At 56.9% G+C, this 22,034-nt stretch overlaps 1 protein-coding gene across 1 annotated transcript; it reads left to right on the top strand.

Moving 5' to 3' along the window:
• Positions 1-26: 26 nt before the first annotated feature.
• TEAD3 (TEA domain transcription factor 3) lies at positions 27-21,880 on the top strand (the record flags this gene model as incomplete). The annotated part of the gene is made up of 13 exons (XM_074349066.1): positions 27-549; positions 9,688-9,939; positions 11,888-11,952; positions 16,005-16,067; positions 17,050-17,061; positions 17,587-17,724; positions 17,831-17,880; positions 18,460-18,521; positions 19,219-19,352; positions 19,531-19,704; positions 19,924-20,064; positions 20,144-20,296; positions 20,481-21,880. Coding segments are annotated over 13 exons (1,881 nt in total), but the record flags the coding sequence as incomplete, so codon positions are not given.
• Between the last annotated feature and the right edge of the window lie 154 nt (positions 21,881-22,034).

Genomic DNA, 22,034 nt, shown 5'->3' with positions numbered 1-22,034 from the left:
CGGCTCCGCCGGGCTCCTCGTGACGCGGCACCCGGGCTCCGGCACCGACGGGAGTCCCGCCCCCGAGGCGGGAGCTCCGCCCTCGGCCCCGCCCAGGCCGGAGCCCCAAATTCCAGCGGGGTACGGAGAGGTGGAGTAGGGCCAGGTGTGCAGGGGAGGTAAGAGAGAGCCGCTCCGGCGGGAGAGGAGCGGGGCGCCCGGGCGCAGGGAGGCCGGGAGCCGCCCGGGGTCCCGAAGCCTCGGCTTGGGCAGCCTCAGCGCCGGTTGGGGGCGGCCCCACGCGGCCCCGCCCCTCCGGGCCGGTGCCCGCCCCCCCGGGCGCCCCGCCCCCTCCTTCCCCGCAGCCCTCACCCCCCGCCCCGGCTCCTCAACACAAACTTTCCGTCCCGCTCGCTCCCTCCTCCGCGCCCGGCGCCTCCCGCTCCAGCCCGGCTCATTCCGCACATTCCGGCCAGCCCCCTCCCCACGACCCCCCTTCCCCGGCCCCCCTCTACTCCCTCGGGCCCGGCGGAGCCGCTCGGCCGGAGCGCCCCCCCGAGATCGGACCAGGTAAGCCAGGCGGACGCCGGGAGGAGGCCCCGCTGGGAGAGGTGGTTTGGTTGGTTGGTTCGGGGGGGGTGGCGCACTCGAGGGGGGCTGCTTCCCAGAGCTATTGTCCAGCCTGAGCCGGAGCCCCGGATCTGGGTGCCGGGAAGTTAAGAGGGAAGAGGGGAAAAAGCTCTCCGGGAAGCCCCGCCCACCCCCTACCCCCCCGCGACCCTGACGAGTTGGTAGGGGGAGGTAGGGGAGCCGGGAACTTGGTCCCAGTGCCGTCGTCTGTACCAACGTGCGCGTTTGGGATGTCGAGGTCGGGGTCTGGGGGTCCGCACTGTATGGGGGACCTGCCACCGCGGAGGTCCTAGCCGGAGCGCACAGTCCCGGGCCCCACCGCCCTTTGGACTCCCGGCTCACGCTCTCTTGGAGCCCGCCCGGCCCCAGCTCCACGCAGGCCTCGCGCCCGGCCTCCCGTCGCCCAGGCCGGCTCCTAAGCGAGGTGCCCGCAGCCGTGCCCGATTGTGGAGGGTGTCTGGGAGCAAAGCTGCGCGTCCTGGGCCTGTGCCGCCTGAGAGGCAGGGACTTAAGTTCCCTCCAGTTCTGTCTCCTGTGTTGGGGTGGAGGTTTGGTGTTCCAGCCCTGAGCTCTGTGCGCCTGGCTCCAAAGGGGATTGGATTTGGGGCCTTCTCTTCGCCACACTTCCTCAGGACTCTTATTTAGACTTGAGAGGGTTTGAAGGCGTCTTGTTCCCTCTAACCTAACCCCCTATCACCACCCCCACCATTGTCTGTCATGCCCTTTTCTCCTGCCTGGGGAGAGAAGGCCCTGAGTGCCTGTCTGCATCTGGTTTCTAGCCTAGCCAGGCCCTGGGGCAGTGTCATTGAGACCCCACTGTGTCACTTTTCCGGAAGAGGGGCCCTGATCCAGGGCTGAGAGAGTCTTTCTGGAAAGAGGGAATAAGGCCTTGGGGGAGCGCTTCTCAGGGGGCACCTCCCTCTGTGTCTTTCCTCTCTTCAGGTAGAGGCAGAACCAGGTCAGGCCTGGACTTGTAGTGCAGGGGATGAGGGTGGGGGCTGGACACAGCTCAGAGGGGCTGGTGCCCATGGCGGCTCTGGGTATCCAGTCTCCTGTGGCCTGATTCTGTGTACACATGTTCCACCCCAGTGCCAGGGGCCAGGATGCCTCCTTGACCTGAATACTGGGGACAGCCTGGGGCCAGGAGGGAAGTCTGAAGTCACCAAAAGTTGGAAATTTGGGGGAATTAAGCCCTCCTCCCTTCCAGATTCTTGTAACTCCTTTTCCAAGACCTTCCCTGGGGGTGGGGCGCCACCACAGGACCTGGTTCTGTAGTCTTCTGGATCCCTGCTCATCCTGTGGGCAGGTGATGGACAGATGTCTTTTCTCAGATTAGGCTATATATATATACATATATACACACACACACACATACACACACATATGAAGGATGACTTCAGGGAGAGGCTGGGATCCAGTGGGAGTCTCAACTTCTTGGGCCTTTCCCCACCCCCCAGGGAGGGAACAGTAATTAATGCTAATTAACGCGTTTGGGTTGGGGAATGGCTGAGGAGGATGGTCAGTGATTGGCTGGACAGAGCCCTGTGTATGTGTGTGTGTGTGTGTCCGTGTGTATGTCCATGTCCGTGTCCTTCCTGGGCCCTACTCCCACCCTCACCCTCAGGTTTGCAGACCCTGGTACATTTTTCCAGTTGGGGAGATACTAAAACAAGAATGAGACATCTCAACAGAGGTCAAGAAATAAGAGCTCTGGTCCCAGATGGCCTTTAACAAGCTGTACCATCCTGGTGGGCCTCACTTTCGCTGCTTGGAATCATTGACTTCTCAGGTCCCTTTTCTCTGAGCTCCTCACTGAGTCTGTCCTAGTCAGTAGACCTTCTGTCTCCTCCCATTATGGAATCTGAGCCTGGTGGGGTCTGGAGAGGTGAGTGGGTGACCCAGTGGTCTAAGGAAGAAGGTGAGAACTAGCCCAGGGTGACTGGGTGGCAGCTAAGCCAAGTGAGAGTGGTTGAAAAGGTTGTGGGCAGTGGGCATCCAGGGGCAGCGTGGCCAGGTAGAGTTGGGGGATCTGCCATCAGAAGTGGTGGTGGGGTCTGACAAGGCTGAGCAGGGTAGATGGTGTTCAGAGGCCAACTGGATGGCTCACAACCCTTCTGCCCAACTCCTAGACCCCGCTAGGGGCTCAGGGTGGAAGATGGAAGGGAGCAAAAGCCCTCATTCCTACCTATCTCCTCTCTCAGGGAGAGGAGCTGAGGACAGACAGTGGGGGCGGGAGCTGGCGGTGCCAGGCCCCAGGGAGCTGGGGAGCCAAGAGAGCTCTGAATGCTGTAATTCTCTGTGGGGGTGGCCAGGAGTCGCAGTATCTTCTTTCCATGTGGGGTCTGTAGAAGCTGTGGGTTCCAAGGGGTGGCCTTGGGGAGCCAGGTCTCCACAGGCCTCTGGGGCATCCCTGGGGGCCATGGCGGGAGCTTCTTTGGTCAGAGCCAGGGGTGCAGATCAGCAGATCACACTTGGGCCCTTCCCAGGGGCCTGGCCCTACTCCCCTTCTTCCTGCCAGCCTAGGGTTGTCTGCAGGGGAGGTACTGCCCTCTGGGGAGGACATTGGAGAGGAGGGGCTCAGGGTCCCACAGGAGGCTGGGAGCAGGGGCCAGAGAATCCTGTCACTCTGTGAATCCCCAAAGTCTCAGCCCCTGAGGTTTCCTAGAGTGCTGATTGCTTCCTGTACTCCCTGCCAGGCCCAAAAGGACAGGAAGTGATAGAGGGAAATGAGAGTGCAACTGTGTGCGACAATGGTTGTGTGAGAGAAACTGAGTGGGACACTCTGTGGGTGACACTGTGTGGAGGGTGGATGCGCACATGAGGGAGCAGGTAAAGCCTGTGTGTGTGTGTGTGTGTGTGTATGTGTGAGAGTGAGACAGCATGTGAGGGAAACTGGATGTCACATTGTCTGTGACTTTGCCACATTCACGTGTGTGAGAGAAGCTGAGATGTCCTCTGTGTGTGACTGATCTGCAGGTAGAGGAGAGGGACTGTGAATGACATTCTCACTGCGTGACTGTCTCTGCATGTGTGTGAGAGGGGCTGTGGGAGGACATTCTCCGTGTGTGAGGGGCCATCCCACGGGAGGTGGTTATGAAAGAAAATGCTCAACCAACAGTGTGAGCCCGTGGGATACTGGGTGGGATTCTGATGCTCCACTTGTGTGAGGGACCCTGCGATCGTGTGATGCTGTGTGTGTCCAAAGCAGAATGAGTGGCATTCTCTGTGATGTATGATGCTAGGTGTGTGTGAACAGCAAATGAGATGACCACTGGTTTGTAGAAACTGACAGTCTGTGTGACTATATGTGACACCATGTATGAGAATAATTGTGACAGTTATGGTACATGTGTGCGTGTGTAAGGGAGAGACCATTGTGACACAGTGGACTATACCCAACACAGCACAGGAGTGCTGAGAAGCTGGGGTATAAGCTGAATGTGAAATCAAGTGTGTGGGTGAGACTGAGCACGAGAAAGAAACTCTGCACTGATGGGGCTGTTTGGGAGAGAAACTGTGGGGTGTGACTGCGACCATCTTTGTGCGTGGTCACCATCTGAGGTTGTTTGGGACAGTGTGGGTGACATCCTTCAGGACTGTGGCCTACATGGCATGGGATACCGTGTGTGATGAGTTTGGGGGCTTGTGACCCCCCCATGCATGTGGCGTCCATGTGGAGGACCGAAAAAAAGAAAATTTTAAAAACAAAGAAGGACTGTATCACTGAATTGTGCACTTAAAAATGGTTAAAATGGTAAAATTTTTATTATGTATATTTTATCACAATTTAAAAATTTTTTTAAAACCAGAAGGGAGAGAGATGCAGGTGACAGAATGTGTGAGAGAGAGAGGAGGGACCGAGGGAAAGCCTGTGCGTTCATAGACAACACTGACTCCCATGAGAGGTAGCAGCCCAGTGGGTGACCCAGAGCCCAAGGGGCCAGGGCACAGGCAGGCTGAGGCAGGGCCCCCTGACACATCCATTGATAAGTGTGAAATCCATTTTTCCAAGTCACCCAGTGGCTGCATCCCTGCCCGCTCCAGTCTGGGTACCTGGCCTTCACCGCAGTGGGACAAGATGAAGAGATAGGATAGAGTCTCAGAGTTGGGGTACAGAGAGGTCTGGGAACTGGGCCCCTTCTCTCTGCAGGAGGTTTGAGGGCTCTGATTCTCTGCCCTCCCTCCTATACTACTGAGGGGGTGGTGACAGTGAGGATGAGCGGTAGAGAAGGAGGCCTGGGGGGCTACCTTGCCTCCCTCTGCAGCCTGAGAAGCCTGTGCCCCAGTAGTAGGGGTGAGTGGGTGCAGAGAGGCTTGATTCCCAAATTGTAAGCACGTTAATAAGCGGGGGAGAGGAGGGGAGCCCCCCCCCCGCACCTCCCTCCTAGTGAGCTTTGCAAATTACTTCCTCCTGTAAAAATCTCGACCCTGCTCCACAGAAGAGGGTACTCCCTCCCCAGGCTGGCAGGGTGTGGCCATTTGGCAGGGTCTCCCTCCAGGGTCCTTGGGCTGGAGGTGGGGGAGGCAGGCACCATCCCCATCCCGCCCGCCCTGCTCTCCCACTCTCCCGTCCCAACCAGAGCGCCGCCACTTCTAGGGTGGGAGCCTCTGGCAGCTGGAGAACAGCTGGCCCCGCTGTGGGGGTGGGTGGGGAGGAAGGAGGGAAAGGCAGGGGGGCGGGAAGGCTCCCTTAGCCCTTAACTGCTCTCCGCATCCTCAACCCCCTGGCTGGTCAGCCCAGCCCAGGTTTGGGGGCAGGGCATTCAGGACGGAAACTGCTGATTTCACTAATCTTCCCACATTTTGAGCGATGTTCTCACTGCACACTGCAAGAGTGGACAGCTGCTGCCACTAGACCCATGGTCACCCGGCTCAGTTTGTCCTCCCAGTGGGCCTGGTGCAGGGGGAGAGGAGGAGGGGTCGCGGACACCTGCCTTGCCTTGTGCCTTGTCAGAATCCCCCACCAAGCAGCCGCTTTGGGGAAGCCAGGGTTCAATCCTTTCCCTCTCCTCCCCACCCGCCACCTTGAAAAGGAAAGAGAAGGCTGAATGGTCCAGAGGCTGCGGGGGCCATGGGGGTGGAGGTCAGGGGCCTCTGCAGCCTGGGCTCCGGCCTCCTTCCCTGGAGCTGTCCGGCCAGTTATTCCAGCAGGTCTGGCCCCAGGGAGGGGAGTGGGCAGCAAGGTGCCCCTTATCTCCCTTCGGGCCCCAAAGCCTGCTCACCCAGACTCCTAGCTCCCACCCCACCACCACCCAGAGGCACCTTCTGACCTGGGAAGGCCCTGGAAGAGGGGAAGCGGGTGTGGCTGGTCAAATAGAGGGTAAAGGCAGAGAGAGACCACAGGAGGTCCGCTGGCTGTCGTAATCACAGGGAAGTGGGCAGGCCTCTGAGATGGGTGGAGAGCAGATGCGACAGGAATGGAGATATCCTGGATGTGTCCCTGTTGTGGCCAACAGCCCCCAGCGGTGGCTCCCTGGTCACTCCCTCCCCTCTAGGTCTGCCCTGGCCCTGGGTCTTTTTGTCCTTGGCTCACACATGCAAGCGCACTTGCTCTCCCTGTGTGCCTCTCTCTGTCTCTCTGTCTCTCTCCTTGTCTCTCTTCTGTCTCTCTCTCTTCCCCACCCCCGACTCTTGATCCTCCTTCTGTTTTTTCCCTCCCTCCCTGCCTGACTGTATCTCGGTTTATTATCTTTCCCCTTCCTGCCCCTTTACCAAACCCTTCAGCTGTGTGTCTCCATCTCTCTCCATCTTGATCTGCCTTTCTGTCTTTCTGCATCTCTGTGGGTCATAGTCACTCTCTCCCTCTGCCCCCTCTGCCCCACTGTCTGTCAACCCGACTCTCTCCAGCACTCTACCTGTTCCAACTGTCTGTCTCTCTGGATCTCACTCCAAGGTTTCCTCTCTAGGTCTCTCTCTCTCTCTCTTTTTTTTTTGTCTCTCACTCTCTGTGATTCTCCTGTCTCTGTTGTCTGTTTTCTTGCCTGTCTCCCCTACTCTTCACCCACCCCAGACACTCCCCACACCTGTCCCCCTTCCTCTCCTGTCAGTCTCAAGCTCCACCCCCTTTGCCCCTCCCTTGGGTCTTTCTCCCCCTTCTCCCACCCATCGTGGTGGCACAGCCCAGCAATGCAGAGGTTCTAGACACCTGGGCCAGCATCAACAAGCATCTGGGGTGCTCTCACCCTCCCAACCCTTCTCCGTAAAGGGCAGATAAGATCCTGAGCTGGCCTGGGGCCCTCTCACCCCGGGCAGCCTCCTCCACCACGCCCACATTTGCCTCAGTCCAGCCCTGCAGCTGTCTGAGAAGCCCGGCGCCTCCTCCCTCCCCCTGGGTTGGGTCCCAGTGGTTTGGGTTCTAAGGAGAGGAGGGGGCACACAGGAGTGTGTCCTCATCCTGTGGCAGTAACTCTGGAAAGACCAGAGCAGCCAGTTCAGACTCACCAAGCTGACCCCTCCTGAGTGAAGCGGGAGGACGGAAATCCCAGTGCAGCCCCAGCCTGGCGCAGCTGCCCGCCTGCCATTGCCCACAGGTGTGCCTCGGCCTCGGGGTACTAGTATTCTCACTGGAGTATCCGCCTAGGCACCCACACAGCATACCTGAACACATGTGCTCCTGTGCGTGGCTGTGTGGGGTGGGGGTCACCTGCGGGTCCCTGTGTTGGTGCGTCTGCCCACAGGGGTGTTCCTAGAAAGTGAGTCTTGCATGTGCCTGTGAGCCAGCAGAAGGGACAAGGGACAGAAGGGATGGAAGCGACGGTGGTCCTGCTTCTCTCCTTGACTCGTCCTTGCGGCCAACCCCTGGGCTCCCCTCCCCCTCACCAGCTGCCAGCGGCCGGCCAGGGGCCGCCGCCCCGCCCCCCCCAGTCTGTCCCAGCTCCCAAGCACTGCTGTGTTCGCCATATTTGGCCACAGTGCTCCTGCGGGGGGCGGGGCGGGGCTGACATCACCCCAAGAAGGGGGGGCCACTGCCTGGATGAGGGGAGGCGGGCAGAGACTTGGGGGAGGCAGGAAAGTTGCTTTGAAAAGTCTGGGGCTGCCAGGGCCCCCCATGCGCCGGGCTCTTGCTGCTCTGAGGGAGGCCTCGGGAAAGGCTTTGGGGGGAAATGGGTTGAGGACTCCATCAGGAGGGGTCTTAGCTCATTGTAGCCCCTCTTCTGCCTCCCCTCTGGCAGTGTCAGACCTAGGGGGAGGCCCTGCATCCCAACTACCTCAATGTAGAAGCCATTGGGTCCCCCAGAGTCCCTGCTCCAGCTTTTATACAAGAACTTGGCCTCAGGAATTGAGGAGGTGATGGGGTTAGGGGTGAGTGGAGGAGTGCAGCCCCTCCGACTGGTCAGGGGCATGGCTTCCTCTCTCCCTGGCTGCCCTCTGGTGTGCTGGTCTCGGAAGCCTCACAGGATGGGCTACAGCAGTGTGGGGTCCTTGGAGCTGCTACAGCCACTTGGACTGAGGGGAACCCCCTGCTCTGGACCCCAGTGGGCTGACTCAGGGCGGTTGCGGTGACAGCTGGGCCTCCTTTCTCAATACAGGTGGTGGGGCTTCTGACCTTGGTTAAGAGACTGAAGCTGATTGCCTGGGTTCAGAACTCAGTTCTAGCACTTAATAGCTGTGAGTCCTTAGGCAAGTTGCTTAACCTCTCTGTTCCTTCTATGAAGTAGAAATAATAATAGTATTTACCTCATAGGTTATTGTGAGGATTAAATGAGTCAATGTGTGTAAAATCCCAGAATAGTGCCATCCATATGGCAGTTACTGTCATTCGTAGTAAAACTCCATATCCATCTGACATCCAGGCCCCCAGGCCCTCCCCACCCTGTGCCACTAGCAACCCCTTTCAAGCCTTCCAAAGCAAATAGGTGGCCCCCGCAGGTGGACCCCCACCCATTCGGCAGGACCTGGAATTCATGTCTGAGGGGAAGGAAGTCTTTTCCCTGGCTTCTGAGAGGGTCCCCCACTCTCCACCCTGTTCCCTTCTTTCCGTGTAGCCCAGAGCAAAGTCCCACCTAGCCACCTGGGGCTCTGCAGCTCCCAGGACCCTGATACACATGGGTATGCGGTTCTGAGGCTGAAGGGGGTCAGGGGTGAGCCTTAGGGTTGTGTGTGTTGGGGGACACCAGCTGGGTGTGGTCTACATTAATAATCCAGCCTGGCGTGTGCAGGGAACTCAGACTTTAGAGAGCTGTGGCCCATCCACGATGTGGGCCAAGGCAGAGGCGGGCATGTGGGTGGTTTATGGGCTGCTGTTGGGCCAGGAGGTGCGGGAACAGGAAATAAGATGGAGGAGCGGGTGGGGTTGAGCAAGGCTGTTGACCAGGCACCTTCTCAGCTGCTCCTTTACCAGCCAGCATTGCTCCCTTCTTGAGATTCCTGGAGAGTTCCTGCCCCACGTTTAGTAGGTTCCTTGGGAAGGTTCTTGTGAGTCATCTTTTGGGGAAGGCAAAATCGTACCCTTCCTGGGTCTGGGACCCTTCTCACCCCACAGCCGGTTGGTCCTCAGCAGGGTTACACTGATGCTGGAGGGAGGAGGGGTCCCTGGTTGGGGACCCTGATGACAAGCAGGAGGCGCTCCTCTGAGAGCTGCAGAAATGCTGGGCCCTGCCTGTCGTGTTCCTCCTTTCTGCTCATCATTGTGCAGCTGCATGGCCTTGTGAGCCTCTGTTTTCCTCATCTGAATAATGGGCATCATTCTTTGTCTCTCTGCCTTAGTTTTGAGGATTGCATGAGCATGAAAATGCTTTTTCCCCACAGAAGTGCTGTGCAGGTATAAGGCATTGTTATTGTTGCTATTGCTCACCACCAGTACTGTCTTGAGTGTGATGAGCCACCACACACTGTGGTGGCACTTTGTTTTGATCTCATTAAATTTTAACCCCTACAACCTCACGGAAACCCGTCCTTCGATTTACAAACCAAGACTCAGAAAGGTGAAGTAGCTCATCCAAGGTCACACAGCACTGACTAAACATAATCTCTGGTTGCCTCCACCCAACCCTGGAGCACAAGCCCTCTGGGGTGGGTGATTGCTGTGGTCTGGGTGGACCCTGGCCCTAACCCATCTGCATCTGCCCTCCACTTCAGGCTCAGGCTGCCCAGTGGGCTCAGGCCCAGAGCCCAGAGCAACCAGCACAATAGCGTCCAACAGCTGGAATGCCAGCAGCAGCCCCGGGGAGGCCCGGGAGGATGGGCCCGAGGGCCTGGACAAGGGGCTGGACAACGATGCGGAGGGTGTTTGGAGCCCGGACATCGAACAGAGCTTCCAGGAGGCCCTGGCCATCTACCCACCCTGCGGCCGCCGCAAGATCATCCTGTCAGATGAGGGCAAGATGTACGGTGCGTGTGGGGAGGCACAGGGACCCGGACTGGACTTGGGAGGCGGCCTGGCCCTCTCCGGCCCCTCCCCCTACTCTCTGCCCCCTCACCCAACCGGTTTGGCGAAGTCCTGTGAGGCCGCCAGCCCTCCTCTTGCGGGCGAGTCTGGGCGTGCAAGCCTGTGTGTCTGGATCCTCCTCATAAACAGGCCTGGCTTGCCCCCTCCACCAGCACGCAGCCACACGACACCCCGACTGCTCCTCCTCTCCTCGCCCCTGCTGGCCTGAGGTTTCAGGGTGACTCAGTGGGCCCAGGAAACTGGGTCAGTCCAGTGCACTCTAGGCTGGGCCTGGGAGAGGGTCCCTCTCCTGGAGCATGTGGGGTGAGGCCTGGGATGGGAGTCCCAGCCCAGAGCAGGGTTTCCCACTGGCGAGTTCCCTCCAGTGTCTGGGGGCAGGGCGGGGCTGCAGGTGGTGGGGGGCCCACACTGTGATGGGCCTGCGCTGGGAAGGGGGCTGGAAAGATGAGGGGACGCCACTCCTCAAGCCCCCTTCCCAAGTCTCTTGCTCTCCTGGCCCCTCTTTGCCACCTTGCCACCTCCTGCCTCCAGAAAGGAGTGTCCTCCTCTGGTCCAGCCCTGAGCGGGCTCTCCCAGGGCTGCATTTTTGGGATAACTCAGCCCGTCTGGACTTGGCTCCTTGCCAGCTCCCTCCAACCCTCCCTGACAGCCTATGGCTGAGTGAGGCAAGCCCTCAGCCTGTCCCCTTCCACTGTCCATCCAGTACGGTGGTGATGGCTGGGAGCAGGAGGGAGACAGCTGGTAAGGCTGCCCCATGACCCTGGCCCCCACTCACTGTGCCACGCCCACCCCAGCACCAGAGCCCCATTTACAGGGCAGGCAGATGTTCCAGGGTGCCTTCCACAGGGCAGGGGCCGCCTGCCCCCACTGCTACCTCCCAGATCGCTGGGGCAGCCCCACAGGGTATTTTTAGACAGGGCGGAGGGAGAGGGGTGGAGAGGGGCAGGGAGGAAGGGAGGAGCAGTGGGGCTGGTTCTGTCATGGAAGAGGAATTTGGAGAATGTGGTGTTCTTGGGAGGCTACAGGGTTGGGGGGCAGGGGGCCTGAATTTGGGGGTGAGAGGTGTACACCCTAAGGATGCTGATACAGGCATCACCATGTGTCCCAAGCATCCCCTTTACGGGGCCAGCTTCTGGGTCCTCAGAGGGTCCTTGGTGCTAAGCAGAGCCCACCAACCCCAGGCTGACAGTCTGGGCTCTCTCTCATAGGGTGGGAGAGATACTGGTAATGAGTAACATGGGGGTGACAGGCTCAGGGACACAGTGATACATCCTGACACAGGCTGTCAGTGTAGGAGGCATGTTGGAGACCATTTCCTGTTTCCCCAGAGAAGGGAAGGGACTTGTCCAGGGTCTCCTTGTGGCAAGGCCAGCTGGACTGGAATCCAGTCCAGAACGCTCACAGACACACACAAGGACGTGTGCCGAGACTTCTCTCTCCTGAGGCAGGCCTCACACACACACGAACCCTTATGCTCAGAGGTTTGGAGCTGGTGATGGTGCAGGGAGGAAGGCAGCACCACCAGGGGCTAGGGGTGAGGGGCCCAGCTGTCCTGCCACCCTCCAGCCACAACTGCCCCTGTCTGTCTTGCCCAGAAACCTGTCAGGCCACCTGACACTGTTCCACCCTCCCTCCTCCTGCTGTACTGCCCCTCTCCCAACATGTAGCACCCCCTACCCTCCCAGGTCCTGGAGTAGTTCCCCATCGCCACCCTTCACTGGCCCTGCCTGTGCCCCTGGGCAGGTTGGAGTGAAGAGAAGGGAGAGGGAACAGACCAGCAATGTTTGGGGGAGGGGCCTGGTGTGATCTCCAGCTGGTGTGGGAGGGGGTCTCTAGCCACCAGCTCCCCTCTTTGCCCACTCCCCAGTTTTTTCTCTCACCCGAATCTAGGTCGAAATGAGTTGATCGCACGCTATATTAAATTGAGGACAGGGAAGACTCGGACGAGAAAACAGGTAAGAGATGATTTATGCTGCAGCCCCCTCTCCCAGTCCGCTCCCCTCCTCTCCAAGGTGGCTTTACACTCCCCCAAGCTGCCCCATCACTCTTCCCACTGTCTTAGAGAAAGGGGCACTGTTCCCTCTGACCACTCCTACCCCCACTCACCCCCCAGGCCTTTGGTTCAGTGACCACAGATAAGCCCCACTGGGCAGCCGTGGCAGTGCAACTGTGTGGTCATTTCCCTGAGTGGCCCCTTGACCAGTCAGGAAGACAGACAGTTGGACAGATGAGTGCAGAGCAGGGCTGCATGGCTGAGATAGGGTGTGTACTCTCTGACAAGCATCTAACCCAGACCAGGTAGGGGAAGGGAAGAGGGAGGGCTGGGAAGGCTTCCTGGGGGCAATGACACTCATGATGCATTTTTAAGAAGGAATAGGATTTAGCCAAGCAGAAAAATGGAGAGGATTCCCCCAGGATTAGGAAGATGGCTGTACAAATAATAATTGTGAACCCATACAAAGCCTAGTTTAATTTATTTAATCCTTGTAGCAACCTTCCAAAGTAGGTACAGTAATTATCTCCATTTTACAGGTGAGGAAACTGAGGCACAGGGAAGTTAAGTAACTTCCTAAGGTCACTCAGCTGGTAGGTGGCAGATACAGGATTCACCCCACTGGGCAGGAAAGAGCCTTCATTTAGCAGCATGGTGCGTGGAGGGAGGGGTGGGAAAAGCCAAAGGCAGTGAGAAATTTGGCCTGAGGCCTGAGGGACAGGTTTCCCTGGGGGCAGCTGGGGGCCATGGAAGAGAATAGATCAGGGAGTGGCTGTGGCAGCTGTCAAGGAATGTTGGCCCTGGGGCACCCGAGGCAGTGGATCAGAGAGGGCCAGGCGGAGGTCGGAGGTCACAGTGGTGGGTGAGGGTAGTGGGGGTAGGGATGGAAGAAACTGGTGACTCCAGAGATGATTGGGTGGCTTTCAGTCCGGGGAGGAAACCTGAAGGGAGCCATTAGGGCGGGATGCAGTGCATGTAGTTTCCCCGGGGAGAGGCAGGCTGGAGGCAGGTACCTGGAGAAGGGAGGCCAGCTCTGGCCCTCAGCCCCCAAGCCTCCCTGTCTGGGTGGGGTTTGGACCTTGCACCCACCACCCCCACATCCCCACTGTGCATATGACAGCCCTGACCTGTCCCACTCCACTGTCTCAAAGGAAGGTCCTGTGTCCACCCACCCAGTGTGGGAGCAGAAACACTCCCTCATTGTTCAGGCCTTTATTAACCACTCCCCCTGAGCCAGCTCATGGACAGCATTTATTCACTTAGCAAATTACTGAGCTACTACTATGTTCTAGGCACTAGGGATACAGCAAGGAACCGGACAGACAAGGGCCCTGTTCCCTGGAGCCTGGGGCCATAGGAGGAATACTGACTGACCAGCCCCCAGGTTCAAATAGGGTTCAAATACCTGCTCCACTGCCTGTGGGAAGAGGGTATCTCACCTCCCAGCCGCTGTTCCCCAGCCTTCAGTTAGCTCTTAAGTAGGACGGGGTGAACACTAGAAGAATTGGCCGCTGCTGTTGCTGCTGTCATTACTACTGTTGTCAACAGAAAGCCATCCCAGGCACGGGAGTAGGGCACTCTCTCAGCTTGTCCCGCTTCACCCAAAAGATAGGTGTGGACAGGAACCTGTTTGTCAGGGGGAAGGGGCCGAGGGATCTTTGAGCGGGGCCCAGGAAGGGTAGCAGAGCCTCTTAATTCTGGGTCAGCATTATACCTGCTTCTGGCCGGGTATCCCGAGAAGCCTGGCTGTACCATGGATGAGGTTTTACAAACCAGCTAATGGTGAGCTCAGGATTTTAAAAACCTCTGGCCTTCATCATTTTGCAAGGGTAGCACTCTAACTTTATTCTTTCTTAGAACTCTGATGTCTAATGTCTCCTTAAAGGGGGATCCATCCTCTGGTTGTGAGGAAAAGGCATGTGTTTATGTGTCTCAGGAGCAACCAGCTGACATGCAAGGTTTTTTGATTGTTTTTGTTTTACTTTCGGTTAAGAAAGAATCTCTTTTGGGGAGGGGTAGTTATGTTTATTTATTTATTATTGTTATTAATTTTTTTAATAGAGGTACCAGGGATTGAACCCAGGGCCTCGTGCATACTAAGCACTGCACTCTACCACAGATCTATAACCTCCCCCCTATTTCACTTTCGGTTAAAAAAATGCAGTTTTTGTTTTTTTACGGCTACATACCGAACTTAATAGCAAGAAAAATGCCTCCGTATTGAAAACACAGCTAAGTATTAGGATTAAGTCCCATGTGACTTTAGCTGTCGCAGATTTGACCATTTGGAGATGGTCCTCTGGGCTAAGTGTCCAGAAGAGTCCTGATAGCACAGCTTGGTGGGGGCCAGGTGGGCTCTGGAGCCAGGCCACCTGGGTTCAGCTGTGTGACCTTGGAGAAACTGCTTAACTTCTCCGTGCTTTGGTTTCATCATCTGTAAATTGCAAATAATATTAGTGCGGACTTCTTAGGGTTGCTGTAAAGGTCCAATGAGTTGGTACACACAAAGTGTCAGGAACAATGGTAGCTGTGCTCAGTAAACATCAGTTATTGTCCTGATGTGAGGTGATCAGGAATCTTGCTGGACGTCTGTCTGATTCCCATGCACCCTGAGGGCATGAGGAGCACCCACGTGGGCCCTAAGCAAGTATTCTGGGTGCGCCCAGCACCCCATACATAGTAACTTTTAGTCCATGATTGAAAAGAAAAAGAAACTGTTTCTTTGTGGAGATAAAAACAATCTGCAAAGAAAGCCAAGGCAGTTGCTGATAATCAAAGTGTGAAGCAGCTTGGAGGGTCCCTGTGTTCCCTCTGCCTGGTTTCATGGGGAAGGCTGACATTTCGGTTCTCTGAGGCTCAGGGTTAGATCCTTGACAATGTCGAGGGTCTGTGTGTAAGCCCATGGAGCACACATCCAGACCGTGACCAGCTCCAGTTTGCCAGGAGAGGGAGACATCAGGGAGGAGGAGCTGGAGAAGAAATGCAACTAAGGGCACCTACTGCATACGTATGTATAGTGTATACTGCCCTGTGCTAGTCTGAAGAGAAGGAAGCTGCTTGAGCAAAGCAAGAGTCAGACCAGGCCTAGGTTCATGGGCCAGCCCGCTGGACCTGGGCAGGAGGGGACACAAGGGAGATCGTTCATAAAGGCTGTGACCCTGCTGTGTCTCTGGTAGCTGGCAGGGGCACGATGGCCTTTGCTAGCTGCTGTGATGCCATTTAGGAGAAAAATTGTCTCCTCTGAGTTTACCAGTGAGAAAAAGTCACCCCTTTTTGGAAAAATATAGATGCTCTTCCTCTGTATTTTTTTTAACCAGTCATGTTTTATTGGGTGTTCATTCTCAAATAGGATATGAAAGGGTTCAGGGGTGCCAGGCAAAGGTCATGGTCAGGAACGCAGAGTGTGCCCTCTTTAGTGGTACTTGCTCAGTTTGAACTCCTTGTAAGAACAGCGGTTGAAAAACATGTAGGCTGCCAGCACCATGGAAAGCCCAGCGATCCCCCTTTCTTCACAGGGACGTACTTGTAACACTGGTACTAACCTCTTTGAAATGCTCCAGCAATGCCTTTAGGGGTGAAATCCCACATCATGTCCAGCATGACAGCTCCCCAATTTGACATCTCATCTTCCTTCAGTGGTACGACTGATGCCGCCTTGGATTCCCAGGTCTCTCTTCCTCCAGTTTAGATGCAGCCCTGTGTCAGGGCACATAGCTTGATCCAGAGCTTGGGCTGGATTTTAGCCCTGACTGGGCCAGGTGCTCTTATGCAGTAAACAACCTGGACAACTGTACACGGTGGTACAGTGGTAGGCTCTTGATCAAAATAGGGCCAAGAAGAGAGCAGAATTGGCAGTGCTGAGGGGTTTCTGCCCACAGGGGCCCCACAATTCCCCCCACTTACATTTGGTCCCAGAGATGAGGACTGGGATGCTCTTGGCCCATGGCTACCCCCAGGCTATGCCTCCTCACTATCTGTGTTTTCCTCTCTGGCCGGGCGCGGGGCGGCCCCTAGGTGTCCAGCCACATACAGGTTCTAGCTCGGAAGAAGGTGCGGGAGTACCAGGTTGGCATCAAGGTACGTCGGGAGCCTGACTGGGGCCTCCAGCCCATCCTTGGCCCCTCACCCACATCACCTCCACCACTGTCTGCATAGCTCAGGCCTCTGCCTTGGCTGGCTGTCCAGCCCAACTGTGCCTCTTTTCTGGATGAAGCTCTGTTCTTGCCTCTTCCTCTGCTCTTTCTGCTCTTTTTCTCTTTCTCTCTCTCTCTCTCTCTACAGGTCTCTAGCCACTTGCAGGTTCTAGCCAGGCGGAAATCACGGGAGATTCAGTCCAAGCTGAAGGTATGGGGTCCCCTGCCACTTGGCCTGGCCCTGCCCAGACCTGATGTTGCTCTCTGACCCCAGCCCGGGGCAGGGAACGGGCTGAGGAGCTAGAGGGGCAGCAGGACATGCGTCTCAGAAGTACAAGCGGCAGAAGCCCAAAGGCCACTTCAGGCCACAGCCCTTGGAGGCTGAGTAGGAGCCCAAGGGGACAGCCAGCCCTACAGTGAGGGAGAGGAAGACCACCTGGGGCCACTAAGGCCCACCTCTCTGCTTCTCCGTTTTCCTTTTCTGCTTCCTCCTAATTGCTGCTTGCTAATTGCATGGGGACTTCAGGTGGGCAAGGAGGAGCCACTCGGGGTACTGGCTGGCAGGGCTGCCTTGGATGCTCAATCCTGGCTGCTCTGCGGCTGAGGACCTCAGGGTCTGGGATTCATGGCCTGAGCCCTCTTCTCCCTGCCCACAGCTGCCCAGCAGACTGGGCCGCCCACCCTGGCCCCATATCCATAGCACAGCTCCAATGGATGTGGACAAACCCAAGGCCCCTTCTTCCTCATCCTACCCTTTTCAGGGCACCCCTCACTGGCACGCATTCCCTCTGGGTGGCAGTGGGGCTGGGGGAGGAGCCACAGCTGCCTCTCATCTCCTTGGGTTCCCAGGAGCTGAGAGCTAGGTGGGCACTGAGAGCAGGCCCTCATTTGTGTCTCTAATAATGCATCCTCCCTCTCTTCCACAGGCCATGAACCTGGTAAGTACCACTGCCCCTCCGCGGTGGGGTGGGGAGTGATGGAGGGGAGAGAACCTAATATAGGATTTTCAAATTATGGGTTGAGAAATCAGCGTTATAGGCTTGGAAACAGCATTTAAAAAAAATGGATTATAGTGGTTCTCAGACTTTAGCAAGCATCAGAATCACCCGAAGGGCCTATCTGTGAAGACCAATTTCTCAGCCTCACCCTCAGAGTTTCAGATTTGGTGGGTCTGGGCTGGGGCCTGAGAATTTGACTTCTAACAAGCTTCTAGGTGATGCTGGTGCTATTGGTTCATGGACCACACTTTGAGAACCACTGATGAAACAGAAAATATGAGAGTGCCTGACACACAAAATAAGGGGGAGTATTTTGGTGTGTACTGGGTTATGGAATAAAATAAAATCTCTTACTCTGGACTGTGGTCAGATGGGTGATGTACACTTAGGAGACATGGCCTGGGAGGCAAGCCCTTGTCCTGTCTCTGGCCTGACCCAGACCTCATGTGGCTTTCCCTCTCCCAGGACCAGGTCTCCAAGGATAAAGCCCTCCAGAGCATGGCGTCTATGTCTTCCGCCCAGATTGTCTCTGCCAGCGTCCTACAGAACAAGTTCAGCCCACCCTCCCCTCTGCCCCAGGCCGTCTTCTCCACTTCCTCACGGGTACAGGGGTCCTGGGAGTTGGTGCTGGGGTGAGGGGTTGCCTTCAGGGCTGGGCTGGGTGGGGAACCTGGATACTGAGGGCCTGGGCTTTATCCCATCTCTGCAGTTCTGGAGCAGCCCCCCTCTCCTGGGACAGCAGCCTGGACCCTCTCAGGAGTGAGTATTGTGGCACGTCCTTCCCACACCCTCTTCTTCCCCTGGCAGCCACGCTGGACTTCCCCTCCTATCTGGGTCCTAGCAACAGCTGAGCACGGTCTTAATGCAAAAATAGAGAGTTGGAGAGCACCAGTAAAGAGAGCTAATGATCTGTCTTTTCATTCATATGTTCATTCAGCAGCCACTCGTCATCCATCCTTCCATTATTTTTCACTCAGTTAATCACTGAGTCAACCTCTCAGTCAACAAGTCAGGTAGTCAAGTATACTCAGCTCCTTCAACTCTGAGATGACTTTCTTCCTAAGACACACCCTCCATGTAATGAACAGCTCTGCAGGGTGGGGTTTGAAATGCTGCATTAAATGTGCACATCAATTGTGAGATGCAGCAGGACTTCATAAAAGTTAAAATGGAAAGAAAACAAAAAGCTGTGAGTTAGCAAGCCAACGTGCATTTCTGGGCCTTTGCAGAAAGGCTGGGTGGCTCCCTAGTAAGATCCCAAAGGAGATCCATGTGACTGGGCCAGGCAGAAGGTGGGAAAAGGGTGACCCTCTAACCAGCCCCTGCTCCTGTCTGCAGCGTCAAGCCCTTTGCACAGCCAGCCTACCCTGTCCAGCCACCCCTACCGCCGACGCTCAGCAGTAAGTTCCCCACATGAGGCAGCCGCCACCACTTCTCCCTCCATCCCTCGGCACCTGTGCCTCTGCTCAGACCAGCTGGGTTCCAACTGTGTGTGTGTGTGTATCTGTGTATGTGTGTCTGTGTGTGTGTCTGTGTGTCTGTGTGTGTGTAGTGGGAGGGGTCTGGAGGAGATTGAGACAGACCAGGAGTAGCCCCCTTACCTTTTACAGTGTTGGTTCCAGGACTGCTACAAGTACACACCACCATGATTATTACATTGATGTATGTATTTATATATATGTAACATTTAATTCCTTGTAAGGAAGTACACCGAAATCTTAAAGTTTTACTTGCTCTAGGTGTTGGGATTCTGAATCATTTTTTCAAAATTTTTTTATTGAAGTTGATTTACAATCTTAGTTTCAGGTGTACAGTAAGGTGATTCAGTTATATGGTTAATTTTCCCCTTTTTACTTGTCTGTATGCACACACATTAATAGTGACATGAGGAAAAATCCACTACTAGGGCCACCTCACACAGTGGTGCAGGTTGTGCACTGTACAAGGACACCTGGCAGGGGAGTCAAAATCCAGCCTGTATTCCTTCACAGAAGGGGCGCCATTTTCTAACTCGCACAAAGGCACTGTGCAGGGGGGCAGCAACGTGTGCTGCCACGCCCACACCCATGCAGACAAGGGTCTATCTCCTCCTCCCAGGTTATGAGCCCCTGGCACCGCTCCCCTCAGCTGCTGCCTCTGTGCCTGTGTGGCAGGACCGCACCATTGCCTCCTCCCGACTGCGGCTCCTCGAGTACTCCGCCTTCATGGAGGTGCAGCGAGACCCTGACACGGTAATGTAGGGGGTGGAGGCGAGGGTCTGTGTGCTCGTGGAGAGACCCTGGAGGTGGTGATCCGGGCCATATCTCAGAGTCATGGGTTGGGAAGCCACAGGGCAGGTGTGTCCGGGTGCAGCCGCCCAGGCCCGCACACTTGGTGCTCTCCTGACCCTGTCCGGGGCCCTCCCCACAGTACAGCAAACACCTGTTTGTGCACATCGGCCAGACCAACCCCGCCTTCTCAGACCCACCCCTGGAGGCAGTGGACGTGCGTCAGATCTATGACAAGTTCCCGGAGAAGAAGGGGGGACTGAAGGAGCTCTATGAGAAGGGGCCCCCCAATGCCTTCTTCCTCGTCAAGTTCTGGGTGAGCTGCTCTGGTCACTCTGTTCCCAACAACCCCAACCCTGAGAAGTGCGGTACACCTGGGCCCACCCCACTAACTCCTGACCCTGCCCTCTCTCCGGGGGGCCTGTACAGGGCACAAGGTGGGAGATGGATCTCTGGGCGGGACCAGTGTGGCATTAGGGCGGGAAGCCTGCCTCAGCCTCCACCAGCACATGACACCATCCACCACCTCCTCCAGGCTGACCTCAACAGCACCATCCAAGAAGGCCCCGGAGCCTTCTATGGGGTCAGCTCCCAGTACAGCTCAGCTGACAGCATGACCATCAGTGTCTCCACCAAGGTGTGCTCCTTTGGCAAGCAGGTGGTGGAGAAGGTGGAGGTGAGTGGGGGCCCCGGGGTGGCCTGGTGGGGCTGGGAGTCGGCAGGCCAATTGATGCCTTCCCCGTGGCTCTCGGCAGACCGAGTATGCCAGGCTGGAGAACGGGCGCTTCGTGTACCGCATCCACCGCTCACCCATGTGTGAGTACATGATCAACTTCATCCACAAGCTGAAACACCTGCCCGAGAAGTACATGATGAACAGCGTCCTGGAGAACTTCACCATCCTGCAGGTGTGGGGCTGTGATGGTTGTGGGGGGTCACAGGGGGCCCTCAGTACAGGGGCCTAGAAGTGGGGGTAGCCAGACCCATGCTTCAGATGAGACTGAGGCCCAGAAAGGAGAAAGGTCTGCTCAGCCCCCACACTCCATGGCCCTGTGCCGCCTGACCTCTCGCGTCTTCCTGCCCGGCTCCCAGGTGGTCACAAGCCGGGACTCCCAGGAGACCCTGCTCGTCATTGCTTTCGTCTTTGAAGTCTCCACCAGTGAACACGGGGCCCAGCACCACGTCTACAAACTCGTCAAAGACTAGGGTGCTCTCTGCCCCCACCACCACGATTTACACACCTGCCTGGCACCCCCGGGTCCAGGATTGAGGACTCATCTGCCTGCCAGGTCTCAGGCCCAGGACCCAGGAGGCCTCCCCCCACCCCCAGCACACACACTCCCTGCCACTGTTCTGCGCTTTAATTGTGGGAGAAGAGAGGAGGGCTCAGCGGTGGAGCAGCCTGGCCGGGACGCTGAACCACCAGCCTGGAAAGTGGGAGGACCCCTTCTGGCTCAGGCGTGTGTGGCCACTGGCCCCTCAGGTGGGTGGGGGCAGAATGGAGACCCCTGGAAGGAGAGTGTCCACTTGGGGTTGGGTTGAGAAGAAGAGAGAGGCGCCCACCTCCCTGTGCTGGCCGTGTGCCGGGCCTGGTGCAGAACACTCAGACCCTGCAGGGCAAGGGCAGGTCTTGGTGTCTGGGCTGAGGGATCCGTCGGTGATGTGGGCAGAGCTGGAGTCCTCACCCAGGCAGCCTGTCCCTAGGGCCCAGGTTTACACTACCTCCCCCGAGTGGGGGCGGCCACAGGGTGTGGGAGGCAGGGTCTGCACTGAGGGGCTGGGGCCAGCTGGGTTGGGGACCCACTTCCTCCCAGAGCCCTGCCAGCCTGCCATCTGGCCAGGGGCTTCGGGAGACTCCTGTGCCAACCTCCAGGCTGCTCGGCCCAGATCTGGGCCCGAGCCCTGCAACTGGCAGCCCCCGAGAGGCTCCTGCGGGCAGGCCCAGGCTCAGGAACAGGCTAGAGGGTCAGGTAGGAAGATGGAGTCCCAGCCCCTGGGCAGACCAGTGGCCCAGGGACAAGGTAGCAGAAGGCTATGGTATTTTCTCCTAACTGGTGCACCCTCGCTGGGCACCATGCCCTTGTTTTCCCCACCTGCATCTCTCTGGCTGGAGCAACAGCTCCCCAGACCCAGTCTGGGACTGAAGGTTCACCCTTACCCTGCTGCCCATTCCCAACCCCCAGGGCCCTCAACCTCCAGCCTTGTCCTCCAGTCGCCTCTGGGTATTTATAAGTTTCATATGAAGTACTGTGCCCCTTCCCTTCCTCACCCTGCCCCTGAGCTTCCTGAAGGTCCTCACAGTTTGCATACCGCTCAGGCCACCTCCAAACCCAACCTAGGTTTTATAATGTATATTATATATATTTTGTGTATTTTTTAAATCCAGCTGTGATGGGTTATATCATAAATGTGGCGTGAGGCTGGGGCAGGAGCCCTCAAAGCCGGGCTCCTGCTCAAAAAAAAAAAAATTAAAGTTATTTGTTTGTGGGTTAGTCATATGACCAGTTGTGTACCAGTTGTGGGACAGCTTTGGGGGGAAGGAGAGTATCCACTTGGGGTTGGGTTGAGAAGTCCTGATGTCACCCCACCTCACTCCGTCTCTGCTGGGGTCCACCAGTGCTCCCTACACTCAAAATAGGTATGATT

This window comes from Camelus bactrianus, chromosome 20 (assembly GCF_048773025.1).
Source record: "Camelus bactrianus isolate YW-2024 breed Bactrian camel chromosome 20, ASM4877302v1, whole genome shotgun sequence".
Taxonomy (NCBI): Eukaryota; Metazoa; Chordata; class Mammalia; order Artiodactyla; family Camelidae; genus Camelus; species Camelus bactrianus.
Note: the sequence above shows the minus strand (reverse complement) of the source record. Positions and strands in the feature narration are given on the sequence as shown.